The sequence below is a fragment of the Panthera leo genome, chromosome E2, assembly GCF_018350215.1.
Source record: "Panthera leo isolate Ple1 chromosome E2, P.leo_Ple1_pat1.1, whole genome shotgun sequence".
NCBI classification, from domain to species: Eukaryota; Metazoa; Chordata; class Mammalia; order Carnivora; family Felidae; genus Panthera; species Panthera leo.
Window position 1 is genome coordinate 11,512,791 of NC_056693.1, and position 24,583 is coordinate 11,537,373.

Below are 24,583 nucleotides of genomic sequence, written 5' to 3' on the forward strand. Positions count from 1 at the left end.
AGCCATGTGACCTCCCCCCATCTGCCCAGACAAGGTCAGGGGATCTCGGTTATGCCCTCACAAAACTCCTGTACTTCTTTCCGGCACTAATCACAGTGACAGAAAACTTACCGCTAAAGTATAAATTGCAATTATTGAATCTATCCACTTATTTAGGAGAGTATTTTATTAATGTCGCCCTCCCCCAGTGGACTGAGCTCTGTGAGGGCTTGGACCAGCTCTGGTGCCCCTGGTGTCCCGCGCAGGACAGGCACAGGGCAGGTGCTCAGTAACGGTGTGCTGAATTAACAAAATATGAATAAATGCAGCCCGGGGAAAAATACAAGGCATCCCGATTTCCTGGCGACAGCTTCCCCCTCAATAGGCCAGAAGTGAAAGCTCTCTCAGAACCCTCATTCTCAAGAGAAATCACCAATGAACCTAGCCCAGCTTAGAGGGGGAGCCAGGACAAATTCTCCACATCAGTAAATGTTTTGAGTTGTTTTTTTAGTGTTTTATTTGAGACAGAGCATGAGCAGGGGAAGGGCAGAGAGAGAGGGAGACACAGAATCCGAAGCAGGCTCCAGGCTCCGAGCTGTCAGCACAGAGCCCGACGCGGGGCTCGAACTCACAGACCGCGAGATCACGACCTGAGCCGAAGTCGGACGCTCAACCGACTGAGCCACCCAGGCGCCCCAATGTTTTGAGTTTTAATAGGACAGGCACAGAGTACTCTTTTTCACTTCTCTATCCCGGGGGGGGGGGGGCGCAGCTGCAGGTTGGGATTAAAAAGTAGGGGAGGGGGATACGTGTGAAGGGGACAGAGGGACCAGAGCTGGGCGCACAAGAGAGAGCAGAGAGTCTGCGAGCCCCAGACCCGGAGCCGAGCCAGAAATCCAAATCCCTGGGGCCTCCAGGACCAACACAGTAAGCAAACACCCAGTGTGTGGTCTTCACGTACCCAAGGTTCCCCAAGCAAGCCTGTACTGGGCGCTAAGTGCCTGAAGGGCGCCACTGTGAGCCTGGAGAGTCAGGAGGAGACGCATGTTGCAGCTAGAGCTTGGACACAAAAGGCCACCTTGGCTTGGAGAGTAAGGAGGACATACCAGCTTGGTCTGGAGGATCTGGGGAGATGCCCTCTCAGGCCTGGAAAACTGGAAGGACTCCCTTGGGGCAAGGGGGGCCTCATTTGGGGCCATGGGGTGGGGGGGCTATGGAGCTCAAGATCAGGTAGGTAGTATAAATAAAATGGGAAAAGCAAAAGCAGCTCTTCTGAAAAAGTAAAAAAGGAAAAGCAACAGCAGCTAATCCTAAGGGTACAGCTGGATTCAGGAAACAACATGGGGCGCAGAGGGTGGAACCAAGCCCAAGGACTGGAAGCGAGGAGACGGCAGAGGACGAACTAGGACGGGGAACCAGGGCCGAGCCTGAGGAGCAGAAAAAGGACCCAGCCTGTGGGGACAAAATTCCAGAAGTGGTTCTAGGACCAGAGGCAGAGGCAAGGGAGTGAAGGAAGATGCCATGGAACCTGCACCAGATTCTGGGGCTCCTATGCGAAGAAGCAAGACCAGGCCCTGTGAGCAGAAACCAAACTCGAGAAAGGCAGAGCGCAAGAAAAGGTGAAGCAAGGTGAGACCCCGGGACGGAGAAAGATCAAGGAGCGACTGGTTACCCAAGGGCTGGAGCCAAGCCTCAGCGACGGGCTCGGAACCAGGGAGCAGCGACGGGGACAGGACGGGGTGGGGAGGAACCTAGGCTAGAGGTGGGGCGGGGCTGCACAATATTACCCGCCCCCTCTACACACACAGAGCGTTATCCTGGGGGCAAAACAGCAAGACGGGAAGGGGACTACACAGGATACAGAGCCAGGTCCCGGAGGCCCCAAGGACCACCCCCAGGGCGCAGAGTCAGGCGGGGTTACGGCTAAGCTCGCGGTCCCTGATCTTGCTCAGGCTCAGTCCCCGGCACGCCGCGGATGTCGGGCAGCAGGCGGCAGCCGGCCACGATGTCCAGGCGCTCGGCCAGCGCGCAGAGGTCTCCCCGCGCCAGGCGCACGCTGTGGGCGGCCGCCAACCCTGCCGCCTGGGCGGCCGCAAGTCTACTGGCCAGGGCGGCCACATCGCGGCCGGCGCGGCGGTACACGCCGCTCACCGCGGCCGCCACGTCGTGGTCCAGCCGCGCCTGGCTCTCGGCCAGCCGGAGCTGCAGCAGCGTGCGCGCGGGGGCTGGCGCCGGCGTCTCCTCGGTCCCCCAGGTCTCCCCGGCCCTTTCCCGCTGCACCACGAGCGGAGGCAGGTCCCCCGGCGCGGCCTTCGGCTCCGAGTCCGAGTCGGTCTCCGCGGCCTCCCCGGCCACCCGCAGCCCCGTAGGGCGGCCGCGCGTCGGGCCCGAGGGGCCCAGGTACAGCTCCTCCTCCTCAGACGAGGACGCTGAGAGCTCCGAATCCGTCTCGGCCGCCTCCCCCGGCACCACCGTCTCGGGCCTCCGCGGCGGCCTCCGCCGACGACCCTGGGACGCCATGGGGCCGAACTAGGGAGAAGAGGGGCGAAGGGACGGCATGAGAGGCACCTGGCGGTGGTTTAAGAGTGCAGGTTCTGGATTCCCACCCCTTTCACTGACTAGCTTAGCGATTTTTGGCGATCTGCTTCCCCTGCCTGGGCCTCAGTTTCCTCTTCGGTAAACGGGCTCGTCATCCATGCTGCCAGAGATAATGAGAGCTACTGGACCCCACCCTCTTTGTGTCCTGGCAGGGAAACCGAGGACCAGATGGATGAAGGCTCGGAGGCCCGAGCTTCCAGAGTCGTAAACCTAGCTGTTTTGCCTCCTAGAGGCCACACCCTCCAACCTGTCCTCCAAGCCGGTGTCAGATCCGGAAGCACACGAGCTGCTGAGCGGCTCAGGGACCAGCGCCAGGGTCACAGAAAGAAGGACAACCCAGGGGGACTTTGGGTGTGGGGTAGCGTACACTAGTGGGGGCGCGGGGAAGGGCCGACACCGAAGGCCATACCTGATTACCGAAGCTCCGAGCCTGGAAGATCCGCTACGCAGCCGAAGTGCCCCGCCTTCACCGACGGAGCCCCAACCAATAGGGAAGCGGATAGAGCGGGCATGGCGGCCAAACACGTGGGCCACTCGCCTACCAACCAGGAAGCAAACCCTCAAAACCAGCGGCGGGCGCGTACAAAGCCACGTGAGGGGAGGTACGACCAATAGGAAGTCGGCTGGGCTGGCGCTTCCGGGTTGTGCTGCGCGGCGAGTGGACAAATAAAAATTTTTTAAAACGAGGTTTGCCGCCTGCGACGAGTGATTCGGCCAATGGCGATGCTCGAAAACCCGGAAACCGACAGGAGACGAAGAGAAGGGCGGAGATGCTGTCACGTGCGGCCAATGAGAATAGGCCCTCCCTCTAAGTGCCCCGGGTTCACGCGCGCACCATGTGAGCCCGGAAGGCGGGGTTTAGGCCGCAGCACCGAGGGAGGTGGGAGTAGGCGGGCTCGCGCCTAGGTGCCGGAGGCGGGGCTTATCCAGCTGGGCCAATGAACGCACGAAGCGCTGGACGGTCGTTGGGCGCGAGGCCGGCGCATGGCGGACGCGGCGCTGTTCGAGTTTCTGCACATGGAGATGGTGGCGGAGCTGTGGGCGCACCACTCCGACCCTGGCCCTGGGGTGAGCGCCGGGTCCCGGGGGAAGGAGGCGCGGGCCGCGACGGAAAGGCCGGGTCTACGTCCAGGGAGCACGGAGGGCGGTTCAACGTCCGGGGTGCAACCCCGGCCCCGCCCCTGCCTCGCTGGGCGCTGGCTCCCTCGTCTGTAAAGTGGGACTTTTGAAGGGCCGGCCTCGCGGTTACTGCCAAAAGTGAGCGACGAAGCTCCGGGCAAAGCTTAGCTCAAGGCCTAGCACAGAGTCAGGACTTGCTGCCTGGGTTGAATCCCATCCGCTCCCCTCACTAGGAATCAGTCCCTGTGTGCCTCAGTTTCCTCCTTAGTTAAATGGGCATTATAACAGTACCTCAGTCTCAGAGACCTTTACTCGTCCAACAGGCACTTATTAGGCACCTACTGTATTCCAGACACGGTCTCCCTGTCCTTGCGAAACGTAACATTTTAGTAGGACTGTCAAACAAAAATATGCCACTGGCTAGTGAGAAGTGCGATAAAGAAAATTTCCGTAGGAAAAAAAAAGAAAAAAAAACTTCCGTAGAGTCGTGAAAAGAATACGGATGGAGTGATTGATGGCGGAGGAAGGCCTTTCTGAGGAACAGAGTGTAGGAAGCAAGCCCTGTGGTTGGGGGGGGGGGGCGGGGGAGCATCCCAGAAGAAGGAACAACAGAGGCAAAGCCCTGAGGTAGGAGCGTGCTTGGCATCTTGGCAGTTGGTTCCTAGGAAGAACAAATGAACTCAAACTTTAAAGCCTTTCGTGCGATGTCTGGCACCTAATCAGGTCCCCCAGAACGTGGGAGCTCCTGTTCTAAAAATCTCTTCCCGAGAAGAAAGGGTGAGGGAGAGATTAGGTGCTTGATAAATGAATGCTGTGATTGCTTTTCATTATTATTGTTAGTATATGATGTTGGTCGATACGCAAGGCGCTTTTTCTGGCTTAGGTTTTCTGGTTTAGGAGCCTCAGGGAAAGTGTTGCTTACAGGGGCAACATAGTTTCTTTTGGGTTCACATTCCCCGGGTTTCATCTAAAACTTAACAAGTGTCAGGCCCTGGGAATTAGTGAACTGTACAAAAACTCTTGGCCCTGCTGGAGCTTATGTTGGGGGGGGGGGGGGGGCGGTACGCAGATAAATAAGGTACATGGATAAAGTACAGTACGTTAGGGACATGCTATGAGACAGAGAGCACGGGGGAGGGATTGCGCATTGGCCTGTGTGTCGGAGAGAGGGGTTTGCAGCATCTCCTGTCCATCCTGGCTTTGCAGCCGGGACCCCAGGTGTCCCGGACATCAGCCTTTCCTCCCTCACCGCCAGCCCTCCACCAGGCCCTGCCCGTTCTCCTCCCCGAATATGGTGTCCCACCTCTCCCCACCTCTGCCCTAGGCCGGCCTCCTCCCTCCTCTTTCCGCTCATTTCACCTGTCACATCTTCGCTGCTCATTTCACCTGTCACATCTTGGCTGCGTTCACACCCATTAATCTTTCACACCTTGGCTCAAACGCCCCTTCCTCAGGGAAGCGTTCCCTGAGCCCCGGCTCGAAGCCAGGTGTCCTCGTTGTGATCTTGCAGCCCCCTCCCCTTTGCCCGTGGCCGCCCCGTCCCGCTCGAGTGTGTGTCTGAACGAGGGATGGAGGGATCGGGAAGATCCTTTGATTCCCGTCCGCACCCCCTCCCCCCACCAGACTGTGTGCCGTGAAGGCGAGGCCCGGGTCTGTGTTGATCACGCGGTGGGGGCCTGTGCGCACAGTAGGTCTCGGGCGTGGCTTTGTGGAAGCAGACGCCGCCCCTGTGCCGTGGAGGGCTGGGCTGGGCTGGGCATCGGGCTCCGTAATCGTGGTAGCACCGGCCGCAAATGAGACCTGCCCTCACGGGCTTCACGCTCCTGGTTTCATTTGATCCTCCTGTCAACCCACAGAGGTCAGCACAATCCTCCCCACTTTGTAGGCTTTGTGGACGAAGACACACAGGCTTTGATGGACGGACTGCTCGCTCTCAAGTGGCAGAGTGAGGAATGCAGAACTACGCCTCCCGCCTCCAAAGCCTGTGCTGTAAACGCTGGCCTGCATTTCCCGGCGTGTCTTCCCTCACCCTGGCCAGGAGGATTTTAATGGGTTTCTGTGGTCGAGCAGGTGTGGGAAATATTGGGGTTACTCAGGGGTGCTCACCACGGGCTTTCAAAGCACATCAACGTGCCAGAGACCCAGCTGCCCCAGGAAGTCCCATGCCCGGGTCCTGCCCCACAGCTCCAGGGTGATTCCTGGGTGCAGCCAGGGGTGAGGACTCTGGCGGTTCCCCCCCACCTCCCCTCTGCCGGGAGCCCCGCTTTCAGGGGGCAACGTCAAGAGAACTGCTGTTTTCTCAGCCCTTCCTCTTCCACTCCCGGCCCTTCCTCCGTCTTCCTCTTTCTGTTCCTTCTCTCTGGTCCAACACGTGTCCTGTCTGAACCAGATGCAGGCCTCCTGTCGGGTACTTCTGGTGTCCCCAGTACAGTATCTTGTCAGAGTTTGTCCCCAGAACAGCCTTGCGAAGCCGACCTTATCGTCCCATTTTCCAGAGGAGGGACTGAGGCGCCAGAGGGGTATTTCCCCAGGGTGCACAGCAGCGATAATCAGAGGGGAAATCAGGACTCAGGCTTCTGGCTCCAGAACTTGTCTGTGGCTTCAGGTCTGTCCCTTCCAGCAGCCGCCGAGTTCCTTGAGCACAGGGATGGTGGCTCGTTCATCTGTCCCCGCAGCACATACGCCCAGGAGCTCTGGGGCTCCCCACATCCTGCCTGGTATGGTGGTTACCTGGGACTGTTGAATGGGTTTTTCTGGATGGTTACAGGTGGAATGGAAGACCAGCCAGAGGAGCCAGGAGGTCAAAGGGCCTTTGTTATCAAAGCAGGAAAAACTTGGGGAGGAAGAGGTCCCTGTGGTTTCTCCACCCCAGCAGCTTTGAAGATAAGGGGGGCCTGGGGCAAAGGAGTTAATGCCTCTGCACACCAAGGAGCCTCGGTCACCTACCTCTGTGAGCAGGAGCGATCCTGCTGGGCCAGACCTGCCTCCACCAAGGCCCAGTGAGTGCCCACGCCAGCCTGGGCACCTGGGATGGGTGTACCAGCTCCCGGATGGACCCCTGCCCTCAGCAGGAGCCTGGGTTCCTGGCAGAGCGGCCCCCTGGGGGCAGAGCCCTGGAGGGGGCGCAGTGCAGTTGAGGCCAGGGAGCCCGTGGTGGGAGCTAGGGCTCTGTCCTGAGAGTGGTGGGAGCCATAGAAGGTTTAAGCTGAGGTGTGGGGGTGTTCGGATTTACTTTTTAGACGGGCCTCCTCAGCCATGTGAATGAACCTGAATGGACATGCAGCCAACTGGCTGCTGCAGGGGCCCAGAGCAGAGGCAGGCGCTCAGCCTGGGGTGGCAGGAATTAGGGGGAGAAGGTGGGATCTGGGGGTGTTCGGGGCTGCCCGGGTGGATGCGGGAGGCGTGTCGGCTCTCTGCGCTTGCTCATTCTTACTCCCCGGCTCCCTCCGAACGCTTCTGGGCCCTCTGGGGCCATTCACCTGGGGAAAGCGAGAACTTTCCCTGTCCCTGCACCCTTCTGGAGGTGGGAGCCGGGGCTGCTCCGTCCCAGGTCCCCCCGCCAGGGCGGGCACAGAGGGCCGTGGGCCCGGTGGTGGGGAGCCTCACGGATCACTGAGGGGCACAGCAGGAGAGACCGGAGGGAGCCCAGCACAGGGCCCCCACCAACTCCCTCCCTTCAGCCCAGGGTGTTCTCTGGGAGTCAAGTGCTCAGCATGTGGGGGGGGGGTGGTTGTGGGGTGGCCTGGTTTGCTCGCTTTCCCGCCATCCTCCTTGGAGCTCCGTGGCCCTCGTCAGTCTGGACACTTGGACCTTCCTCCAGCCGAGCACCTTCTTCTCTGTTGTCTCTGATTCTTCTTCTGCATTGTTCCTCCGTGTCTTCTCGGCTCTCGGATGAACGCTGGACGTTCTGGGTCCCTTCCACGTGTCTTACAACTTTTCTCTCGTTTTTCTCTACCTCGTGTGCTTTCCTTGACGATCCGGGAGGCTTTATCCACCTTACACGTTGGTCTGTTTTTCAGCGCCCTCGTCAACAGATGTTTATTTTAGCTGGCCCCCTTTCCCTTTCCAAGAGCTTCCCCTCTGTCTGTTGCCCCTTCCTCCCGGCTCCCCCGTGCTGTTGGGGGGAGGGCCTTCTCGAAGGGGTTCCCCCCTGCCCCTGCATTATGTCATTTCCTGTCAGGGGGTTGTTGTGCAAATCGCCCAGAAATGCCCTGGCTCTGGGCTGGGCCAGGTGGCTGCGAGTCCCCGCCTTGCCTTTCTCAAGAATGACAAATCCCTAGGGGCGTCTGGGTGGCTCAGTCGGTTTAGCAGCCGACCGGTCACGGTCTCACGGTTCGTGGCTTTGGGCCTCGTGTCGGGCTCTGTGCTGTAAAAGCAAAGCTCGCTTTGGCTCCTGTGTCCCGCCCCCCGCCCCCCTCTCTCTCTCGGCCCCTTCCCTGCTCTCTCTCAAAGATAAATAAACGTTAAAAAAAAAAAAAAGGAATGATAAACCCCTAATCCCTGACGAGCTCTTGGGAGGACGGAGAGGGGGGCAGGTATGGTAGACAGGCGAGGCTTCTGTCTCTTCCTCCTCCGCCCTCTCTTCTCTGCCACCTGCTCATCCTCGGCCCTGCCCTCCCACCGCCCGTCTCCCCTCCCTTTTCTGTTGTTCCTGGACCCACCACCCAGCCTTTCCAGTTCACCAGATGCGTAATCGGCCCCTAGCGAGGGCTGACTACGGTGGTGCCAGCAGTAACGACGGCTGGGGCTGGGGCTGAGCCGTTGGAGACTGCCGGCCACATCGCTGTCGTGAGGTGGGGCCTGCCATCAGCCCCATCTCCCGCACGGGGAAACTGAGGCCTGGAACCATTAGATAGCTTGCCCAAGGTCACTAAGCAGGACTTGAACCCAGGCAGTCTGAAGTTCACTGAGGGGGAAGCCTGAACGTATGCAGACCTTTCCAGATCCTTACCCCTGCCACACACACCCCCCCCGCCCCGCCTCCCTGGCCTGGCTGAGGACCCTGCTGACTCTCTGGCTGTCCCCTCTCGGGACTGCTGTCCTGGAGGCTGTGACCTGGGCTTGGGTGCCACCCCACTGCCTTCCCTGCTTAACTCCTCTTCCTTCAGACTTGACCCCGTGCAGCCCTCAAGGAGCGCATCTCTTCTCCCTGGGGCATCGAGGCTGTAACCGCGCCATTAGTTCCTGTGTGTTCCGTCCCAGGGACGGTGGCGTCCTCTCCTGCCGTGCCCGCCCCAGCCTGGTCCCCAGGACCCTCCCCGCTCCCACCCCTCGCCACTGTCCCCGCCCTCGTGGCCTGAGCTGCACCCCCCATCCCTTTACCCGCCTCCTTGCCTTTGCGCACAGCCTCCACTTCCCGGCCCCCTCCTCTGAGAAGCACCCTGGGGCCCCTCCCCGGGGAGCTGGCTCTGCCCTGCCGGCTCCCCTGCATGTGGGGTGCCCATCGCCTGGGCCCCCGTCGTCGCACCAGGCACAGTGGCCAGCTCCTCGAGGCCACCAGGAAATGTTTGTGGAGTGAATGGGGAAGTGTGTCCCCCCCTCCCCCGCATGCTAGGAAGTCCTCAGGGACACATGTGCTCGTCAGAATGGAGCCTGGCCTGCCTCTTTAAGGCGCTCACCTATGGAAGTGGGGGACAGGGAGCACAGCCCCTTCCTGGGGTTTTCCTCCCGCCAGGGGCTGGTCACCCAGGTTGACAGACTCACCCAGGTTGAGTGACAAGGACAGTAACATTCACTAAGCCCGACTGGGACCACTCTTAGCCTGCATTTACTAACTCCTGTTATCCTCCTAAGGACGCTGGGAGGTAGCACTGTTGACACGGTCCTCTGTTTGCCCGTGAGGAAACTGAGGCCCAGGGCAGTTAGCCCCCACCCAGCTCCCCAGCTGGCAGGTAGGTGTCGGGCTGATCTGGTTGTGGACCCTGCACTCAGCCACTGGTCACACGTCCCCTCCCTGTCTCACACACCTGAGCTCATCTGTGCAGGTGCCTGCCTTGGCGGTCAGACCCCTCCCCGCTCGCTCACCTGCTGTGCCCGAGGAAACCAGAGGAGCCCCCATGGCAGGAGCGGAGAGCCGGCCGGCCGGCGTCGGCCACCAGGAAGCTGTGTCATCACCGGGGTCGTTTCCTGCAGGAGGAGCGTGGAATGGCGGGCGAGGGCCTAGGGGCCAGGGGCCTGGCAGAGAAGAGGGGTGCCTTGCCCAGAACCGCAGGCAACCTCTGCTCGGGGCGGGGGTGGGGGTGGGGGGTGGGGGAGAGGGTGAGCGCAGCCCTTGCCACCTCACTGAGGCCGGGACAGCTGTGGGTGTCGTCCTGGCCACCCCCCCCCCCCGCACCTGGCCATCTGGGCTTGGGAGCCGGACCCGCTCAGGTTTGAAAGATGGCCCCATGGCTGAGGTGCCTGTTACCTAACCCTCGAAGCCCCGCTTTCCAGGCGTGAAATACAGCCTACCTTACGGGGTGGTGAAAATTCAACAGGAGGTTCGCACAAAGCGCCCGGCACACAGCGTGTGCGCTAACCCCGATGGCTCACCTTGTCCGGCCTCTGTTTCCCAAGGGCCTCCCGCATGCCAACGCCCGTGTTGGCTGCTGAAGGTCAGCCCGGGTCCCCATGCCACAGACTGGTCAGCGCTGGGATCGAGGACCTAACCTGCCGGGAGGGCAGGACAGGAGGCCTCCGGGAGTTGGGGGAGGTAACAGTGAGTGGGCGGAGTGGCCCCTCTGCTGGACTAAGGGAAGCTGTCAGGGCACAGGGCAGAGGGTGATGGAGGGACAGCAGGGTCCCAGAAGGCTGTTGAAACCTGCTGAGGCCAGGACATTGTCCCAGAGCCGGATCTCAGCAGGGAAATCCTATCCACCATGGGAAAGGCTCCAGTGATGGCCCATCAGGCCCAGAAAGGAGGCTGGAAGTCGCTCCCGGGGGAGGGTGGTGGCCGGAGGAAGGGAGGGACTCAGGCCTGGCGACTGCCGCTTCCCTCCCAGGGAAGGCTCGTGCCTGGGCTCCGCACCGCCCTCTTGACCCTGCTCCGCCAGATTTTCTCTAGGGAGCACCGCACCTCACTCTATGCTGTCCTGGTATTTCTGATGCCCCCCACCTGCGCCTCTGCCCCTCCCGCCGAGGGACACTGGCCTGAGCTCTGGAGTGCCACGTGGCCACCACTGCCTTCCCTGAGCACCCAAGGGAATCTCTCCCATCCCTGAGCCCTTGCGTGTCTCTCCCAGGGGTCTCAGCTGATTTTTTTTTTTTTTTTTTTTAGGTTTTAGAGACAGTGTGAGCGGGCTAGAGGGGCAGATAGAGGGAGAAAGAGAGAGAGAAAGAGAATCTTAAGCAGGTTCCAGGCTCAGCATAGAGCCTGATTCGGGGCTTGGTCCCACGACCTGAGATCATGACCTGAGCTGAAACCAAGAGTCAGACAATCAGCCGGCTGAGCCACCCAGGCACCCCCTTGGCTGACGTTTTAAGGCGTGATGAACAGAGTTGATTTTTACAGCTTCCTGCTGGCCAGGCCACGAGGGTGGGCCCCACGGCCCGGGGCTCCCTTGCTGTGGCTGCAGGCGTGCTGCCACGAGAGCCCCCGGGCAAGTCACCGTGAGCCCCCTGGAGTGATCAGAGCACTACCTGCCCACGGGGTATTGCAAGGCACACACCGGAAATGCTCGCGATAAGCGATGGGTGTTCTCAGGACAGAGCTGACAGACGAGCAGGCGGAAGCCAAGCCTGAGGAAGACCCCCCATTTTTCCTGCAGCAACAGGGAGCTGGTCTTCAGAGCCGATGGCGTCTGTGGAGGGATCGCGTGGCAGGGGCACAGCCCTCCCTCCTGGCTCTCCTTACCCTTGAGCTCGCAGAGATGGGCACATTGGTCTTAGGGTCCCCTCTGTGGCTGCTGCCCCAGGACACTCCCTCTTGGGGCTCCCCTGAGCCTCTCTTCCCTGGCCTTTTAGGGACAGAAGATGAGCCTGTCTGTCCTGGAGGGCATGGGCTTCCGTGTGGGCCAGGCCCTGGGCGAGAGGTGAGAGCCAGCGCTTCCTGTCCTTCCCCTGCTGGCCAGAGGCAGGCAGGACCCGAGGCCAAGTCCCTTCCTGGGCACACCTGGACGGGGAGGGTCGTGTTGCTCCATATAGGAACCCAGCCTGGCGTCCCCCCCCTCTTCCTAACCCCGGGCTCCCCATCCCGGCCCACCCGGCCCCAGTGTCTGCCGCTGCCCCCAGGCTGCCCCAGGAGACGCTGGCCTTCAGGGAGGAGCTGGACGTCCTCAAGTTCCTATGCAAAGACCTGTGGGTGGCCGTGTTCCAAAAGCAGATGGACAGCCTCCGCACCAATCACCAGGTGTGTTCCTCGGGCCCGGGGCCCGGCTTCCTGGCTCAGGGCGGAGGCTGAAACCAAGAGGAGGCTGGAGAGGGACCCCCTCACCCCGGGGGCCCGGCCTCCCCTCTCTGGACCTCTGCCCAGTCCTCCGAGGGAAGCCAGGAGGCCACTATGGGGCGTCCTGGCTATCGCCAGAGTTTCCACAGGCCTCCCAAGATGGGGCCTCGCAGCGGGCAGCAGGCGCTCGTGGTTGGTAGCACCTCGCCCCGGCGAGTCGCCGCTTGTCTCGAGCTGGCCCGACCTCCTATTAGGCGCCCACGCTGTGCCGGGCCCTGGCCTCCGCTTCGAGGGCCGGGTCTGCAGCATCTCACCACAGCCCTGGGAGGAAGGACCACCCCGGAAGTCCTGCAGCTAGAGGGGCAGGACCCACATGCCCCATGGGCGGATACTTGGCCCAGGCTGGGCAGCTCCCGGGCCCTTCTGCATAGCTCCAAAGGATGGGGCCCGTGAACCTCCAAAGGATGGACCCCCAAAACAGGGGTTTTGAGGGAGGGGTCCTTCCAGGCCTCAGCCCAACGGAGCAGGGGGCGCCGGGTCCTGGCTTATCCCTCCCCTGCTACAAAGGCACAGGTGCCTCCCCAGCCCCCACTGGGCTCCTCTCTGCCCCCAGGGGACCTACGTGCTGCAGGACAACAGCTTCCCCCTCCTCATCCGGATGGCCTCCGGCCCGCAGTATCTGGAGGAAGCACCCAAGGTAGGGAGGGTGCCTGGACTCCACAACCCCCCATTTACACACGCCTGCCCCAAAGCAGGCCTGTCCTCAAGCCGAGCGACTGTCCCATGGCCCGGGACCCAGGGAAGGAGGTGACCCCCACTGTGGAGCCCAATGCCCTGTATGGCCCCGGTCCTGGGTATTGGCCTCCCCTCTTCCCTGGGTGACTTGTGTCCCCTGTCCCCAGTTCCTGGCCTTCACCTGCGGCCTCCTGCGAGGCACCCTCAGCACCCTGGGCATCAAGAGCCTGGTCACCGCCTCCGTGGCATCCCTGCCCACCTGTGAGTCGGGGGGGTGGGGGTGGGGGAATCTTCCCAACCCTGAAGTGCGGTGGGGGCTCCGAGTCCTCCGGCCCCTGCCCCCGCTGAGGGTCGGGGAGGCGGGGCCAGGGCTGCCAAGCCCCACTTACATATGGGGAATTTGAGGCCCAGAGAGCTTAAGTCACGTGCCCTGGCCACCCGGCTGGTGCAGCCCGTCCGTGCCCCCTGGCCACCCCCCCCCCCCAGCCTGCTTCCCTGGGGTGCGCGCCAGGCCAGAGCAGGGGACATCGGTGATGAGCTGGTCTGGTGGTTTTGAACGTTGTTCCGGTTGGACGTGATTGAAGTCAGCCTGGTTAATGCTCTGATGGGGTCCCCAAAGGGCAGCCGGGGCCTACGGGCCGCAGCCTGTCTGGCGGGGTGTCCTGACCCCCCACGGCCCTCCCATCAGACAGGCTGAAGCTTCATCCCTACCTGGGGCCAGCCCACCCTCTGCTGCCCCACCCCCCAGGTGTCCTTCCCTCTGTGGGTCCCCGAGGCCTCCTTGTGGAGGGGCCACGAGGCCACGTGGGCAGGACCTGAGCTACACATGCCACAGGAGCCCGTGCCCGGCCCTCCTCAGCAGCCTGCATGCTTGACCTTCGTGCCGCTAGTCACCCACACAGCTCTGGGACGCGGGCCAGGTGGGCGGGGAGCAGCACCCCCTCTGACCACCCGTCAGCCCAGCCCAAGGCCACGCAGTCTGCTGGTGCTGGACAGGGATGAACATCTCTGAGCTGTTTGGGTGCTTTCTGGCTCGCCCCTGAGGTCCCAGCCTCCAGCTAACGCCAGCCCTTCTCTTCCAGGTAAGTTCCAGGTGGTGATTCAGAAAACCTGAGAAGCCCCGGGCCCGCACCCCAGCTGGGCCTCGCCGCCGCCCCGGCCCGGGGGGGCCTCGGACCACTGCCTTTGGGGGTGGCCAGAGGGCTGGTGTTGGGCACCCCAGACTCTATGGGTGATGAACAGGTGGGGGGCGGGGGTCCAGCCGCTTCAGGGAGTCCCATGTGCTCAGGTGGGTGTCCTAGGGAGGTAAGGGCATCCCAGGTTGGGGCTGGTGTGAAGGGTTCCCTGCACGGGACTCCTCCTCCTGCGCGGCAGGTGCCCAATAAAGGTTTTGCGTGTGGAGCTGGGTTTAAAGTGGAAGGTGGAGGGGGGTCACTCTGAGTGCGGACGGGGAGGAGGCATCTGTGACTTTGTCACTCGTCCTGCGGAGGTGGGAAGCACAGCACCCTGTGTGGCTCCCCCCCCCCCCCCCCCCCCCCCCCCCCCCCCCCGCTGCAGGCCCCTTCCACCCCCAGCCCACAGCCTCCTGCCCTGCACACCTGGCAGGGGAGGGTGGCCCCGGGCGCTGGCCGCCCTGCCAGAGTCAACAAGTCTGGGGCTGTCCTCTGCCCAATGGGGCGCACAGAACAGACCTCTCCCTGGGGCGCGGGGCTGAGGCCACCCGGAGTGTGGGCGGGGGTGGGCCTGGGGCTACCTGCACCGAGGACGGACCAGAGGAGACGGGCCAGACGCCCTCATTTCCCACCCCCCGCACACACTCTTGAGGTGCCTGGCGGATGGAAGTCCTACCCAGAACAGCAGCCTGGCCGACCTGCCCCCCGGGGCAGTGGTACCCATCCCCCACCGCCTCCCCCCTTTACGTTCATAGCACCCAAGGGTATCACACACCGGGACTCTGCCCAGGCCCCGCTGCCCGCTTCAGAGCTGTAAACTGAGGCTGGGGTGAGACCCAAGTGGGAGGAGAAAGGGTCTTCTCGCTTAAAACAACCACCGGTGGGTGGGGGCTCCTTCACCTCTGGAGGATCCTGCGAAGACACCCCATCTGGCCCCTGCCCTGCCCTGCCCCCCCCCCCCCCCGCCCCCCAGCCTAGAAGGCTAAGCTCTTTGTTCCCTGGCCTGCCTCTGGACTCCCCACATGCTGTTCCTGCCTAGGTTGCCCTACCTCTGGCCCACTCCCCACTCTCCTCCCTCTTGGGCACCCGGGAGCCAGCCGCTTGGCCTCTGAGCGGTTCCTCGCTGTGCCCCCAGCCCCCGGAGGACCCCTGGACGCTTCTTCTGGCCCGTGCCGTTTACTCCTGTTCAGCACACTTTTGCCCGGGTCCCTCTGGATCCCTCTGTGGGGCACTGGCTCTGCCCAGTACAGAGCCTGGCAGATGCTTCCCGAATGAATTGGTTATTCAGGCTGGGCAAGGCGGGCAGGGGATTGGCCCTGTCCTGCCCTCAAGAAGCTCCTGGGCCCATCCTGGAGGTTCCCCCCCTGCAGACTCACCCCCAACTGAGACATACTCGCCTTCCCCCCCCCCCCGCCCCGTCCCCATTGGCTGGGCCTCTGGGGGCGGCAGTGGGCAGAGTCCCCAACTGGTGAAGGACAGGGAGGAAGCCTTCCCAGGAAAAGCGGCTTGAAGACCTGAGGAGGAGAGAGGACTGGCCCCCAGCAGACAAAAGGATGCACGGCTCTGGTCGCCCAGGCGGAACCCCTAGAGGGGCAGCCTGCTGGACCATCTGGATTCCCTTCTGTCTCGTCCTGAACCCCCTTGTCCCGGGCACCGTTCGGTGGTTGTCTCCCCCGCCCCCCCCATCACCCTGTCGTGACTCCTTGTCAGGCAGCCGCAGGGAGCCTCCCACCCACCCAGCGGACAGGAGGGGAGCCCCAGAGCCTGCAGCACAAACCACTGCTTTCAAAAGCCCTACCCTGCCTCCATGTGACCTGGGGCGAGGGACTTCATCTCTCTGGGCCTCCGTTTCCTTGTCTGTCATGGCCTCACGGCTGCCCCCGGGGAAGTGGTGAGGAAGAAGGGCTGACTGTAGGGAAAGCGCATAAACCACGCGCGGCTCCCGGTAGGGCGCTACGTGCGGGCGGCATCCAGGGCGGCCTGGTAAGTGGGTCAGCCGGTGCCCACAGGTGCTCACTGCCGTCATTACCGAGTGCCAGGTTCTGTGCTCAGCGGACTCCTCCTGACAACCACGGGAGGTTGGCTGTCACTGGCCCACTCAGCAATGAGGAAGGTGAGGCTCAGAGAGGTGAAGTCACTTGCCCAAGACCACACAGCTGGGCCCTGGAGGAACTGGCATCTGAACCCGGGACTGTGGCCTCCTCTCAGTTCCCGACTCTCAACCCCGGGGCCGGCTTCCTTCCCCGGGCAGAGTCTGCCAATCCCCCGGGAGGACAGCCCCCAGTCCTCGAGAGCAGAGAGCACCGGGGCAGGGCGGGCACTCCAGGGGAAGGGGCGGGGGCAGGGCGGGCAAACCGGTCGGGCGGCTGGCACCCGGCTCGGGCCCTGTCTCCGGTGGGGCCCGTGCTGACGGGCGGTGAGGCTGGCACAGCAGCTCAGCGGGGCAGGGAGCTGGGGCCTGGAGGCTGCCGTCAGGTACGGGGGGGCCCCAGGTGGGGGGCAGGCGGGCAGGGGCCACGCGCCGGGCCCCCAATCCTCACTGAGCCCGTCCTCACCCCGGTTTCCTCTGCCCCTCCGCTTCGCCGCCCCCCCCCCCCAGCATCCCGCCCTCCCTTTTGCTTTCGGCTCTTTACGGTTTAAACCTGTGCGCCCCATCTCGCCCCGAGTTTGCTGAGTCTCTTCCCGGGTTGGACCACCGTGATGTAATGTGCTCCCCCAGGATTCCCCTCCCGCCCTCATTCAGGCCCTAGATGTACCGGCCCTGGAATTTCAGTCACCCGGTGGCTCCCGGGGCTCCCAGCTCTCACCACGCCGGTTACATGTCCCTTCAAAGGACGCCAGGCGCCACCTCCCACAGCGCACACCCCCAATACCTGGTGGTGCCCTGAGTTTACTCGGCACCCCCAGGCTCCCGTGTTTCCCCGGCCCACAGCTGCCCGGCAGCCCCCCTGTCCTGGCCTCTTAGAAGCCCCCAGGGGCGCCCAAACACCCAATCACCAGCCCTGGGAAATCTCACGCACCCCAAATCAGCCCCTAGCACCCGCATAACCATTCCCCGTTCTCTCACGTCTAGCTGTCCTTCCCCCGCCGCGACCACTCACTTTTACTCTGAAGAGCACCTCCGCGCCCCCCTGGTGACCCAGGGCCCCAGTGTCAGGGACAGGATCTCTCACCTGTCCCAGGTCACGTCTCGGGGGTGGGCTCTTCCTGCCGACGCCCAAGGGTGCCGCGCGGGCACTGAGCCCTCTCCTTCCCCGAGCAGGGCCCCCGCCGCCATGCACAAACACTACACCGTCCACTTCGCCAAGGGCGCCCTGCCCTCTCGGACCCCCGCCGAGCGCTACTTCTTGGACCCGGAGTTGGGGCGCCATAAAGGTAGGGGTTCAGTTTGGGGGGACGTCCCGGCAGGGAGAGTGGTCTGTGAGCGGGGAGGCTGCCAAGTGGATGGCTGAACACAAGGAGAACCTGAGGGCCCAGGAGAGGGGCCGCCACTGCTCCCCACGGAGGCTTCTGCGTAAAGGGGCCGCGGGTGGGGGCCGTGGGCCCCGAGGAGCCCAAAAGCGTGAGTCCAGGATGGGGGTGTCAGAGGGGGAGGCCCAGCCGGCCTACCCCTCCCCCAAGCGTGGGAAGAATTCCCCCAGCCCGGATTGTGAGCTCTCCCCACCCCTGAGTGGGTACGAATGGGGGTCTGGGGCGGGGGCGGGGCAGCGCGGTCTCGGGAGGCCCCGGCCTCCCGGGGCAGCCCCCTTCCCACCAGCCTTGCCGGAGCCCGGGTGTGAGGCCGCCCCCTTCTTCTCAGTCCTGGCCACCTCCCACCACTCCAGCCTCCTCTGGACCAACCAGGCCAGCTCCTGATGGATTCCCTCCTGCTCCCCGAGCCCTGGGGACCCATCCCCCAGGGGCCGAGGACTTTGGGGGCAGCAGGGACTCCCGAGTCGTCGTCCCCGCTCCAGCCCCTCGCCCGGCTAGAGCCCAGGTCTCTGCACCTCTTCTTCCCACCCACGGGAGAGCACGGAGACCGGCCCCTCCCTTGCCCACACCCCCTCCTCATTTTCTCTGATTTCTCCGGGGCCTCAGAGGAAGGACCAGCCCCGGCCTCCACTTGAAGACTCGACCTGGTTCCAGTGCCCGCCAGGGCTCAGGGACCCAGGCCCAGTCACCCCCCACTTCCTTCCTTCCAGGATGCTGTCACCAGTGGCGCCGTGACCCGGCGGCCCTTCCAGCCCACGGGCCCTGCCGGCTGCCCCCACAGGTGCGCTGGCAGCTGGCCTACAACAACCGGGGGGGTGTCAGCGGCTGCCCCCCCGGCCCCCGGCCCCCCAGCCCCCTGCGACAGCGGCTCTGCTCCGTTCCAGGGGTCCAGAACGGGCCACCTGCAACCGCTGCTGCCCCCACGCAACCGGCCAGCGCCCCCCAGCCGCCCCCCAGGCCCACCATGTCACCTGCCACCGCAGCACCTGCCATGGCCAGCGGCGGCCCGGCCCCGCCCCCTGCAGCCGGCACCCTCCTGGAGCCCAGCAGGCCCAGTGATGCCCGCCCCCTGCCCGCCCCGGCAGCCTGCGGTTCCTTCACCTACAGCTCGGGTGCCTACCCAGTCCTCCTGCGGGCTCGTCCCTGCCGCCTCTCCCCCCTACCCCGCTGTCCAGGCCTCTTGCTCCTCAGCCTGCCCGCCTCCCCGCTCACTCTGGTCCCTGTCTCGGGGTTGGTGGGGGGGCGGGGGGGTTGCTCCTCCCCGCCCGAGCCTCTGCTTCACCCGTCGGGATCCGAAGCTGCCAGGCCAGGCCTGCCCTGTCCATGGGGCCTCCGTCCGGGCCAGCCAGGGGTCTGGGCCCTGGCCGTCTCCCTCTGCTGACAGCCTTGCTCTGTTTTCTCTCTTTCCGGCCCGCCCTCCCCCCAGCCCGGCAGGCCAGGGAGAACTTGGGGCAGGGGGTGACAGGCACCAGCTTGCTGCCCAGCTCCGGTGTGGGGCAGACAGTCAAACATGCAGCCGAAGCAAGAGGCAGGGACTGGCCTGGGGGCTGGAGAGAACAGCGTGGCCAGGGGAGGGATCCATCCATCCACCCATCCTGGGACTGGACGGCTGTCCTGGGTGCCCAGCTCTGTTCCGGGGGAGCGGGGTGGGGAGACGGCAGGGAGCAGGGCAGAGGCTGCCCCCCTCACACGGAGCTCACGATCTCTAGGCGGCGGAGGGGAGCTGGGTACGGGCCGTAAGAGGAATCAGAGAAGTTTAAGCGTGTCACCCCACAACAGGCACGCTGGGGGAGAATAGGGCTGGGAGAGGAGCAGAGGGAGCATCAGGGCTCGCAAATTGAATAGGGTCATCGGGCGAGGCCTCAGGAAGGCAGGATTTGAGCAAAGAAGGGGCAGTCCTCTCAAGTAAGCGGCAGAAGGATCAGCAAATGCAGACTCTGAGGTGGCCCGTTCCAGGGACAGTGTGTGGGGAGGGTCACAAGGGGCCACAGCCTGGTGGCTGTGGGGAGGGGGAGGCGGGAGCCGTGAACTGGCTTGGGATCTAACAGGAGGGTGCGCTGTGGGAGGTGAGCATGGGAAGCCGGAGTCCGAGCTGGCGAGGGGGGTGACCGAGGGGGTGGCAGGGGAGATGGGGACACGTGGCCGGGTTCCGGGTCTGGTTTGAAAGTAGAGCAACAGCCAGGCAGGGGCTCGGGCTCCAGGTCAGGCACCACCTCGTCGCTGGCGGCTCTCGGCCGTGACGCCCACGTCACACACAGAAGCAGAGGCTTGACGAGGTGAGGTCACCCAGCCGTGAGGCAGAGTGGGGCCAGATCCACCCTGGCCGCCCCCTTAGCCAACCTCGTCCTGAGTCTGCCCTCCCGGCTGGGCCCCCAGGCCTGGCGCTGACCTCGGGGAGGGGGCGGGGATCCTGCAGCCCACGGGCCCACCACGGGCCCACCGTGCACCCACCCGGAGGCTGGCCCGGCACAGCCCACAGCTGAACCCTGCCGTTCTGGTGCCCCAACCCCAGGCTGAGAAGTGGCACTCGGCGGGGGGATCTGGGGGGCAGGGTGCCCTCAGTCAAGTGGACGCCGTAATGCACAAGGACTTAAACCTGAACCTGCTCCCTAAATGGCCACCCCAGACCATGGCATTGACCAAGCGCCCCCCCCCCCCCGCCCCGGCCCATCCTTGTAGCATCCACGCTGCCCGGTGTTTCTGCACCCCACCCTCCAGAAGGAGGGACTGAGCCTCGCTCAATGGCAACGCTCTATCTGGGTCATGCAGAGAAAGGTGGCAGGGCCAGGACCAAGAGGCGGGTCTGCCTGGGCTTGGGGGCAGGACGGGAGCTGGTAGGCATGGGGTCCTGGAGAGGGAGAAAGATCAGGGTAAGGGATGGACAGGAAGCTGAGAGGAGCGTGTGACTGTCAGGGCCCTTCCACACTGGGGCCAGGCTGGCAGAGCAGGCAGGAGCCGACACGCAAGATTCTGGAGCCTGCAGAGAGGTGTCTTGGGCATCTGAGAGCCTCAGGTCCCGAGAGAAGCCCATGGGGTTTTTCTGGGAGAATCACAGGCTGATGGCTGGGCCTGGTGACCTAGGGCCAGGTCAGCCGAAATCCCATGGGCCTCTGTGCTGGGGATCGGTGGGGTGTCTCCTGGCCTTTCCCTGGCGGGTCTGGGGTCAGCTCCTCCTGCGGTGCCCGGAGAGACACATGTGACCCAGAGGAGGTGGTTGCCTACTGCCCCGAAGTCTCCATCTGAGGGTCTGACCCGAGTCACCTCGGGGAAGTGGGGAGAGGGATGCCGATGCGGGCAGGAGCTGAGGGTGGGCTCTCTGGGGGGCAGATGGGTGGATGGTGGTGCCCGGCCAGCCTCATTGACTCAGTTTCCCCTCCCCCGCCCCCCACCCCGGCCTCCAGATATTCTGACAGAAGATGACGTCTACTGCAGCTGCCTGGCCAAGACCCTCTGCCACGTGCCTGTCCCTGTGACCGTGGGTTTCTATGCCCCCTTTGGCTGCCGTCTGCACATGATGCTGGACAAGATCACCGGTGAGGCTCTCTGTGTGTTGGGGAAGGGAGGCGGGGGGGGGGGGGGGGGGGCGGGGGACGGAGGAGGGGAAACGGAGCCTCTGATCCCTGCCCAGCCTCAGGCTTCCCCGGCCTGCCCCAGTCCAGAGGCCTGGAAGTCAGCATTAACCAGGTCCCTCCTGATGCCCGCAGCCTCTGCCCCCCGCTCCCCGCTCGTTCCCTCTCTGGCCTCCCGGCCAACAGTCTCATCCCCTCTTCTGCCAGATCTGCTCCAAGGAATCTTTTTAAAGATAAAGATCTAGCCCCATCCTCCCCCTGTTCAAAAGCCCTCCCTGGTTCCCCAACACTCTGGGGAGAAGACCCAGGGTCCTCACTGGCTCCCGCAAAGCCCCTCCTGTGCCCACCCCCTGTCCCCCGGACCCATCTCTTCTCAGCAGTGGCCCGGGCAGGGCCTGGTGTCCACAAGACCCCTAACAGATAGGTGTTAAGGGAGCACAGGGCCTGACACGTGGCCAGGATCCGCAGCAGCTCGGACCTGGTTCAAGCCTTGCCCAGACCCCAGCCTGCCGGTGGCCAGAGGGGCCGGAGGAGATTCACCTCCACGAGCCTGGCCCCGGTGAGCCGGCCTCTGCCCCTGTGTTGTCACACAGCGACAAACAGGGTCCTGGGAGGAGAAAACATTCAGCTAGAAGGAAAAAGGAAGCAGCATTCTGGAGCTCCTAGTCTGTACTAGGTGACTGACACAGGCCAGCTCATTCGTTCACCGACCTCAAGAGCAGACCGACCCTGCCCCTCAACCTCTCATGATCCATCCTTCAAACACTCCTTCCCCCGGCACTTCCTTGGCGCCCAGGGGACGCAGGACGCCCAAGATGACCAGAGCCCTGCCCTTCCTGGCCTCACAGTCCAGAGAGGGAGACAGACCTGTCCCCAGAGAGGGATGACCCCCCCCCTAGTAGTGGGTAGGGTTGGGGTGCCCAGGAGGCACCTGACCCAGCCTGGGGATCAGCGAGGGCTTCCTGGAGGAGGAGGTGGAGCACCGAGCCAGGAAAATCAGACCAAGGCTGTACTCTGCTGCCCTGCGCTTCGCTTCCGCGGCTCCTCGCACGCACGCGTTCCTTCACTCCTTAGGGCCTTCCTTCCCGCTCCCGTCCTCTCTCCCCCTTGGGAGCTCTGCTTCTGCCCACCCACGACCTTGGGCCCCGCCCCCAGCCCTTTTCCCGTCCGTGCGGGGCGCAGGCGCCCTCTCCTTTTCGTCCGGGGAGTTGGGGGCGGGGGGGGGGGGGGGGGGGGGGGGGGGCTGGCTCCACCTCCCACTCCTGGGCCCCGCCCCCTGCCCGGGCCCCGCCCCGCCCCTCACGCGGTCCCCCGCGCCCGCCCTCCCCTCGCTCCCCCGCAGCGCTGATGCAGCAGGAGGCGGCGCAGCGCGAGGCCGAGGAGCTGCGGCGCGTGCGGTGGCAGCCGCGGGCGGTGCGCGGCTGGGGCTTCCCGCGGCTGCTGTGGTACCTGGTGTTCCTGCAGCCGGTCATCACCGAGGTGCACCTGCGGCGCAAGAACGTGAAGTTCCTCTTCATCCGCTTCAGCGCCTGGCAGTACGCGGGCACCGACAAGCTGTGGGCCGGCCTGGTGACCACGCTGTGCGAGGGCATCCGCCACCACTACGGCGCGCTGCCCTTCAGCGTGTACTCGGTGCTGGGCAACAAGCCGGCCGCGACGCCGGGCTTCCGCCAGCGCGAGTGGCACTGCCGGCGCCGCGTGTGCCTGGCGCTGCTGGCGCTGCTGGCGGCGCTCGGCCTCGGCGTGGGCCTGCTCTACCTGTCGGTGGGCGCCCGCGCGCCGGGCCACGGCGCCGCCGGCGGCAGCCTGCTCCGGGTGTTCGGCGGCGCGGCCACCACGCTGTCGGGCTCGGGGCTGCTCATGGCCGTGTACTCGGTGGGCAAACACCTGTTCGTGAGCCAGCGCAAGAAGATCGAGCGGCTGGTGTCTCGCGAGAAGTTCGGCAGCCAGCTGGGCTTCATGTGCGAGGTGAAGAAGGAGGTGGAGCTGCTCACCGACTTCCTGTGCTTCCTGGAGATCTACCAGCGGCGCCGGCTGCGCGTCGTGCTCGAGGTCACCGGGCTGGACACGTGCTACCCGGAGCGCGTGGTGGGCGTGCTCAACGCCATCAACACGCTGCTGTCCGACAGCCACGCGCCCTTCATCTTCATCCTGGTGGTGGACCCCAGCATCCTGGCCGCGTGCCTCGAGAGCGCCGGCTCCATGAAGGGCACGGCCGACAACGGCTACCTCTTCCTCAACCGCACGGTCACGCTGCCCTTCTCCGTGCCCATCATGGGCCGCCGCACCAAGCTGCAGTTCCTGCACGACGCCGTGCAGAGCCGCGACGACCTGCTCTACCGCGAGATGACGCGCAGGCTGCGGCCCGGCTGCCGCGGGCGAGGCGGCGAGGACGCGCAGCTGCTGGCGGTGGAGACGCAGGCGGGCGCGCAGGGCGCGCAGAGCCGCATAGATGCCGAGGCGGCGCGCCGCATCCAGGAGGCGCTCTTCTGCCTGCACGACGAGCGCGACTGCCTGTACGAGTACGTGCCCGACAACGTGGTGTCCATGCGGCGTATCGTCAACACCGTGCCCATCACCGTGCGCCTGCTGCAGCAGCAGGACGGGGACTTCGCGGGCCCCACGCCGCGCCAGGCCGTGGCGTGGGTCGTGCTCGCCAACCAGTGGCCGTGCCGCCTCAGCTGGGCGCTGCAGTGCCTGGAGGACCGGCAGCAGGCGGGGGGCGCGCCCGAGGCCCGCGCGCGCCTCTGGGACGTGTTCTGCGACAACAGCCGCGAGCTGCACGCCATGACCAAGGCGTTGCAGAACGTGCTGGACTTGGACGGCGACCCCGAGCTTTTCGAGCGCTTCCTGGGCGCCGACTTCCCCTTCACCGTGGCCGAGGCGCAGAGCCTGCTGCGCTGCACCGTCAACCTGGACCACTCCATCCGCCGCCGCATGGGCCTCATCCGGGCGGTCAGCGCGCTCAAGCCGCCCAGCGCGCCCGGGTCCCCGGCCCACGCCGCGCCCCACGCCGCCAACGGAGCCGGCCACGCGCCCGGGGCGTTGGGGGCAGGGCAGGGCGCCGGGCACGCCCCCGGGCACGCCGGCGAGGCCCACCGCCCACGGGACCGGGCGCACGGGGGCAAACCACGGCCCGGGACGGGCCTCGAGTGGGTGCCCCGGGAGCCCCGGGAGGCAACGGCTCCTCCCGCCGCCCAGATCGGGGTGTGAGGGGTTCGGCCGGGCTGGGATGAGGCCTCCGGTGGCCACCCCGCCCCCCACCCCCAGGCGAAGCTGTGAGCCGGAGAGAGCTGTAGGCAGGCGCAGCGTGTCGGTGCCGGCGTCTGAGAGCTGGCGCCGGAGGACCAGTGAAGAAGCGGCCCGGGTTCAAGTGCAATAAATGGAGATGTGAAAACCCCCGTGGGTCTTCATGTCCTGGTCTCCCTGGCTTAGGCCTGCCCCGTCCCGCCAAGCCCACGTCACCCCCTGGGGAGTCGGGCAGCCTCTGCCGGGGCCTCATTGCTGGCATCCCGGGAAGCAGGAGAGGGCGTGGGGGCGGTGGGTGAGGCCACTGAGGCAGGGCAGAAGGACGGACG

At 64.6% G+C, this 24,583-nt stretch overlaps 3 protein-coding genes across 6 annotated transcripts; 2 read left to right on the forward strand and 1 right to left on the reverse strand.

Moving 5' to 3' along the window:
* Window positions 1-612: 612 nt before the first annotated feature.
* On the reverse strand, window positions 613-3,119 carry BLOC1S3 (biogenesis of lysosomal organelles complex 1 subunit 3). The gene is made up of 2 exons (XM_042918563.1): window positions 2,987-3,119; window positions 613-2,508 (listed from the first exon to the last, which is right to left on the reverse strand). Exon 2 carries the CDS (start codon window positions 2,497-2,499, stop codon window positions 1,903-1,905), a length of 597 nt encoding a protein of 198 aa, XP_042774497.1. The 5' UTR covers window positions 2,500-2,508; window positions 2,987-3,119; the 3' UTR covers window positions 613-1,902.
* Window positions 3,120-3,507: 388 nt separating this feature from the next.
* On the forward strand, window positions 3,508-14,194 carry TRAPPC6A (trafficking protein particle complex subunit 6A). Of its 2 annotated transcripts, none has more exons than XM_042919229.1 (6): window positions 3,508-3,645; window positions 11,638-11,705; window positions 11,886-12,022; window positions 12,672-12,755; window positions 12,961-13,054; window positions 13,876-14,194. In XM_042919229.1, the coding sequence occupies exons 1-6, from the start codon at window positions 3,562-3,564 to the stop codon at window positions 13,877-13,879; spliced, it is 471 nt and encodes a 156-aa protein (XP_042775163.1). In that variant the 5' UTR covers window positions 3,508-3,561; the 3' UTR covers window positions 13,880-14,194. The 2 variants fall into 2 exon arrangements, with proteins under 2 accessions (XP_042775163.1, XP_042775162.1); XM_042919228.1 differs by having other exon boundaries at window positions 3,511-3,645; window positions 11,905-12,022.
* On the forward strand, window positions 13,665-24,404 carry NKPD1 (NTPase KAP family P-loop domain containing 1). 3 transcript variants are annotated; one of them, XM_042919226.1, is made up of 4 exons: window positions 13,665-13,875; window positions 17,228-17,340; window positions 20,838-20,969; window positions 22,348-24,404. In XM_042919226.1, exons 2-4 carry the CDS (start codon window positions 17,241-17,243, stop codon window positions 24,216-24,218), a joined length of 2,103 nt encoding a protein of 700 aa, XP_042775160.1. In that variant the 5' UTR covers window positions 13,665-13,875; window positions 17,228-17,240; the 3' UTR covers window positions 24,219-24,404. The 3 variants fall into 3 exon arrangements, with proteins under 3 accessions (XP_042775160.1, XP_042775161.1, XP_042775159.1); XM_042919227.1 differs by lacking the exon at window positions 13,665-13,875 and adding an exon at window positions 18,147-18,548 and having other exon boundaries at window positions 16,617-17,340; XM_042919225.1 differs by lacking the exon at window positions 13,665-13,875 and having other exon boundaries at window positions 16,617-17,340.
* Window positions 24,405-24,583: the final 179 nt, after the last annotated feature.